Source organism: Nematolebias whitei, chromosome 1 (assembly GCF_014905685.2).
Source record: "Nematolebias whitei isolate Nwh7 chromosome 1, NemWhi1, whole genome shotgun sequence".
Classification (NCBI taxonomy): Eukaryota; Metazoa; Chordata; class Actinopteri; order Cyprinodontiformes; family Rivulidae; genus Nematolebias; species Nematolebias whitei.
In genome coordinates this window covers 78,285,482-78,291,134 of record NC_056498.1, presented here as the reverse complement: position 1 = coordinate 78,291,134, position 5,653 = coordinate 78,285,482, and the positions used below count along the sequence as shown (strand labels likewise).

Sequence of the window (5,653 nt, the reverse complement as noted above, 5' to 3'; positions counted from 1 at the left end):
ACACACACACACACACACACACACACACACGCACACACACACACACACACACACACACACACACACACACACACACACACACACGCACACACACACACACAAAAACTGTCTGTATAAACAGCGCACAACTCAAACATGTCGCGCTAAGCTAGCAGCATGCAAAACAGGCACCCCCCCTCAAAAACTGTTGGTACAAGCTGCGTTCAGACATCAACAAAAATATAAAACAAATATATATATATATATATGTATATATATATTTATTGTGCTTTCAGCTCACATGAACAGTTTAGAGATGAAACCGTTTCAGCTTGGGGGGGGGAGGTGTCTAATTGACCTCTGACCTTTCTAATCCTGGTCTCGTTGGCACATGTCAGTAAGGACTGAGTGAAACAAACATTAATCAGGACCGTTAAAAACATTTAGGTTATAAAAACGGGTTCTGCCTGATTAGATGTAAAACTATCAGGAACATTAAACTCAACAGTTTTCAGTCGTATCACATGTTCTGGAGTTTTACCCGAGCAGAACGCTCCATGGTGAAGGCCAGGCCCGAGTGGACGATGTCCTTCTCCGACGCTCCCTGCGGTCACAGAACACGTCAGGTGGAGCAGAGGAAGAGGATGATGAAGAGCACCGTCATACTCACAGCGATCCGGGCCTGGAACTCAGAGGTCGGGACGACTGGGATGGACCCACCGTGTTTCCCAAACTTCTTCTCCAGACTCTCCTGGACCGACACTGAGGAGAAACGACAGAGTTACAGTGGCCGGTCCAGGTTCTACAGAAACCCACGGGTCGGACTCACTCAGCAGGTGGTGGTTGGAGTCCCGCTCGTACTTGAAGGTGAGCCGACCATAACTGACGTGGTTCAGGTTCTTCAGCCACTCGAAGTAGGAGACGGTGACACCCCCAGCATTCAGATACATGTCCTGATGGAGGACAGGGACTGTTACAGTACCTGAAGAACCGACCAGGACCAGAACATCTGAGCTGAGGAACAGAACCTGTGTGAGGTTTCATTTACCGGGATCACCAGAATGTTCCTCTCCAGAAAGATCCTGTCTGCTTCAGGTGTGGTTGGACCGTTGGCTCCTTCAGCAATGATCTGACAGAGACACAGACTCCAGGTCAGACTCTAAACTCAGAGACCTCTACCTGTCCAGAACCAGATCCCTGGCTCCTCAGACCTTGGCCTTGATTTTGTGGGCGTTGCTCTTGGTCAGCTGCTTCTCTCCAGCGGCGGGGACCAGGATGTCGCAGTCGGCCTCCAGGATGTTTCCTGTGTACGGTGTGGAGTTTGGGAAGCCAACGATGGTCCCGTTGGCCTGGAGACAGAAAATGATCAGAAACCTCCAGATGGATCAAGAGAACCACCACGGTTTGAGAGCAGACTGTGGGACCAGCAGGTCGTTCAGTTCTACAGCTACTTCAGGGTTCATGTCAAAGTCTGCTCTTTGATCTAAAACCAGACCAGTACAAACCAGTTTGTAGTCCTCCAGCTCTTTGGGGTCCATCCCGTTGGGGTTCCAGATGCTTCCGTCGATTTCTCCGATTCCGACACACTTTGCTCCGACGCGATGGAGGTACCGCATGGTGTGAAGACCCACGTTACCAAAACCCTGCAGTCACAGCAAAGTGCATGAAGGTTAGAAAGAAAAACTTCAACTGAGAGGAGCCCAACTTTTATCAGAACCAGAACCAGCATCACATTTCATCTGGGAGTATCATCCATCGATCTCTGTTGGAATACGCATTTTATTCTGAATCTATTGTTTGTTTTATTGTACAGCACTTTGGTTGGCCTTGCTGCTGGTTTTAAGAGCTTTATAAATAGTATTATGTCTTGTTAGTTCATAAATCAGTGAAAACGTTTCCGTCTTGTTTATTGTGTATGCACCTGCTAACAGGAAATACTTGTGGACATGAAGGCTAGTTTAGATCTGTGGTTAGAACATCAACATCAAGGATTTACTTTTTGATAATCAACTGCACATCAGTGTTTGACATGAGTGAAGGGTTTCATTTCAAACGCAAGAGAATTAGAAGGTCTAAAATTAAAATTATTTCCTTTAAAAGAGAAAAGGATTCAGACTCAAACTGCTGAAAACAGCCGAGCTTTCAGGAGATAGACTGAACTGAAACAGACTCTGAATGAGAACTTAGACCTTAAAGCTTGCAGAGCAGATCCAGTTTGCAGATGACATTCTGATCTATGGTGAGAACAGGGAACAGGTGGAAGAGAACTTGAAGAGGTGAAGTTGAGTGGAGTCCCTGTGTGTGAATGAGAGGGAGGCCGGTGGAACAGTAAGGCTACAAGGAGCAGAGGTCACAAAGGTGCAGGACTTCAAGTACTTGGGGACCACTGTCCAGTAAAATGTGTGATAAAGAGGTGAAGAAGAGAGTCCAGGCAGGATGGAGCGGATGGAGAAAAGTTTCAAGAGTTATTTGTGACAAAAGGGTGCCAGCAAAGGTCGGTATGTAGGTGCTCGGTTCTGTTGACTGGGCGGGGTGCCCTCCTAGAGTAACGGTAGGGGAAACACTTCTCTGGATTTGCTGAGGAAATGAGTTGTGGGCTGATTTGTGTAAAAAGCTCACCAGAAAAATGAGTGGACTCAGGCTGAGGCAGTGAGTTTAAGTACTGAATTAACTACTAGTACTTCTAGTACTAGTACTTCACCATTTGCTCAAGCCGAGATCGGATGCTTCTCCCCTCCCTCTCCGCTTTGCTGCTCTGTCTGTCTGTGAAACTGCTGTGAGACTCTCTTGCATTTCTTCCGAACCATAATTATGGACTTGTTTTGACCAGTTGGTCCCTCAACTCAATTTACAACATTTCTTCAAGAGAAGACAGGCTTTGGACGAGCCGATTTGCCCTGTTGGCACGTACGCAACTGGATATCTCATCGACTGGAAAACTTGATGATGTGTCTTTCTCTGCTGCCATCTGTGGATTTTAAGGACGCATATTTAATTGGATTCACGATAACCGGTTCCTGCTTTTTGGATTCAGCTGGTCCTGGTTTTTATCTACAATCAAGGAAGTCGTCAGCAGCAAATTTGGACCTGATCACGCTGCTTGCCTTTATGATGGCTTGGTTCATGTTCTGGAGTACCCGGACTCAAATGCTTTGGGCTGAATGGATCAGATCTTGGGAATTTTTACTCAGTCACGTTCCATCGGTGTGGCCATGTTAATTTGGACATTTCAGAACCGAGTGGACCAAACACAGACTCAAGGTTGATGTCATTAAGTTCTGCCTGTCCCCAAAACAACTGTGTGTTTATCTAAATGTTGGTCGCCTTGGTTGTCCTTGAAGGCCACCTTATCTGAATTTGCCTGGAGAAAATGTGATCTGACGCTCACCACCCCCTCCTTGAGGAATTCCCAACTGATAACCAGATGAACCAGCTGAATAAACTTTGTGTCATCATTTCAGAACTCTGGATTCTCAGGGGTTATCCTTGGCCATTCCTCGACATTCCTCGAGAATGTTTATGGATCTCACCAGAGGACATTGACCGATTACAGTGACCTCGAGAGCATTTGTAAGCGTTGTTGACCGCTCTCGTCTCTTCCTTCTTCCTGCTCTGCTCTATTGCAGAATGTCTACGTAAATATGTGCTTGTTTGTGAGAAGTGTTTTTTCAATATTAGGGGTTTTTCTCAGCCAAGAAAAATGTCTGATAGGAATTTTTTTCGCCTCCAATTCCTACATGTGTCCAGTTAACCACTGTTTTTGTCTGTCCAAACAGGTCTCTCTTGTAAATGAGTCTTCGAGGCTCAATGTGATTTATCTGTTTAAATAAAGGTTGAATGAATGAAAAATATATGAAGTGTTTGAAAACATCAGTCATGTGGCTGATATAATTTATCACATGCTGTGGTTCTGGTCAGTGCCCTGAGACGACCTCTGTTGTGACTTGGCGCTAGATAAATAAACTGAACTGAACTGATGATCGTGACTCTTCTCTTTCTTCTCAGTGTTAGTAGAATAATTAACAATAAAGTCCTAACTAAGTTAACTAAGTTATTAGTCCTAAGTCCCAATAACTAACAATGTAGCATATTTTATTATAACAAAACAACAACAAACTATAATAATAGCATTATTATTTTTTTAATTTCTTTATTTTACCATGAAGACATCCATTGAGATCATCAATCTCTTTTACAAAGATGTCCTGGAAAATTACTGTAATTGTTGAACAAACAAAAACACTACATTAGAATGGGGATGGGGGTATTGTGTTAACAGCTTAAGAGAACTGGGCCATTTTAGTGAGCGACTCAGATTAACCCGAGTCCTTAAAGTGAACTGAATTCATCAGCTATACCTACATGTAGCTGGCTCCATCTAAAGCTTTAACACCCATCTAGCTGTAATGTTTATACTGATGTGAGCTCAGGGCTGAGTGGTTTTGGGTTGTTTTGTTTTCCTGACGTAGTTCCGTTTCCTCCTGGGGAACAAAAACAAATCTGATCACGTCACAAAGCTCTGATGGATCTGCTTACAGAACAGTCCTGATTATTGACAGTCAACACTAAAGAGTCATGTTTCTTGTCACTGTGACATTTCCATGAGTCAGCAGTGGGATTAAAATCCTTTAAGTTTCATCAGTAAGTGATCACTGATGGATCCTGGATACAGAATGAACTTTGGATGAAGACTTCTTAAAACAGAGCAGAAGTTCTGAGCTCCTGAAGAGGAAGCTTAATTAAAGACTCTGCAGGTGATGAAGAAGAAGTGGGTGGGCATACCTGGAGGACGAATGTCTTGTCCTTGATGCCAGGACGGATGCCCAGCTGGCTCATGAAGGACGGCTCGTTGATGAAGTTCTCAATGCCGTGAAAGACACCCCGTCCCGTGGCGGAGATCCGACCATGGATCCCTCCCTGGCTGATGGGCTTGCCGGTGACGCAGGCATGAGCGTTGATGTCCTGAGGACAAAGAGACAGGCAGGTGGGGTGACTGATGGAGGGGACACATGAAACTGTGAAGAGGCTTCATCAGGTCCTCACATGGACCGATCTCTACCTCACGGTCAGGTCTGAGCCATCACCTCTCTGTTGTTGAAGGTTTTGTCTTGGAGGTTGACTTCTGTCTTTTAAATGGATCTCCATCTCCCTGCACATAATGGCCTTAATGTGTTCTTATTTTCTACTCCAATAAAAGTTGTTGTTTGTTACATGTGAAAACTCCTAATTATTATGAATATAAAAATATGTATATGTTTATTACAATGACTCGCTCATTGACTCCTAAGGACTTGACACTATTTTACCAGAGCAGTGCATTCAGGGGTGATGACGTACATCTGTTGTAGTGGAGACTAAATACAAGGAGTCAAGGCTAAAAAGTTATAACATGTGACAATAAAGTTGTATTTTGTATTAGTCTTTAAGCACGATATATGGGTCAAAAGGATCTATAGGTATTACTATAGGTATTAGAACTGGAGCTAATGTCATAAATATATATATATATATATTTATATATATATATATATATATATATATATATATATATATATATATATAAATATATATATATATATATATATATGGACAGGAGTTAATATTATATATATTAGCACTGGAGCTAACATCATATATATTAGCACTGGAGCTAACATCATATATATTAGCACTG

The 5,653-nt window shown here is 43.3% G+C and overlaps 1 protein-coding gene across 1 annotated transcript in view; it reads right to left on the bottom strand.

The window, feature by feature from the left end:
* LOC119413597 (glutamate dehydrogenase, mitochondrial) overlaps nucleotides 1-5,653 on the bottom strand; it is a gene marked incomplete in the record, with an annotated part of 52,602 nt that overhangs the window by 519 nt on the left and 46,430 nt on the right. Inside the window, 6 exon segments of the mRNA XM_037680657.1 lie at nucleotides 650-741; nucleotides 809-932; nucleotides 1,028-1,108; nucleotides 1,191-1,328; nucleotides 1,485-1,622; nucleotides 4,762-4,941. Of these exon segments, the coding sequence (XP_037536585.1) occupies nucleotides 650-741; nucleotides 809-932; nucleotides 1,028-1,108; nucleotides 1,191-1,328; nucleotides 1,485-1,622; nucleotides 4,762-4,941 (753 nt within the window).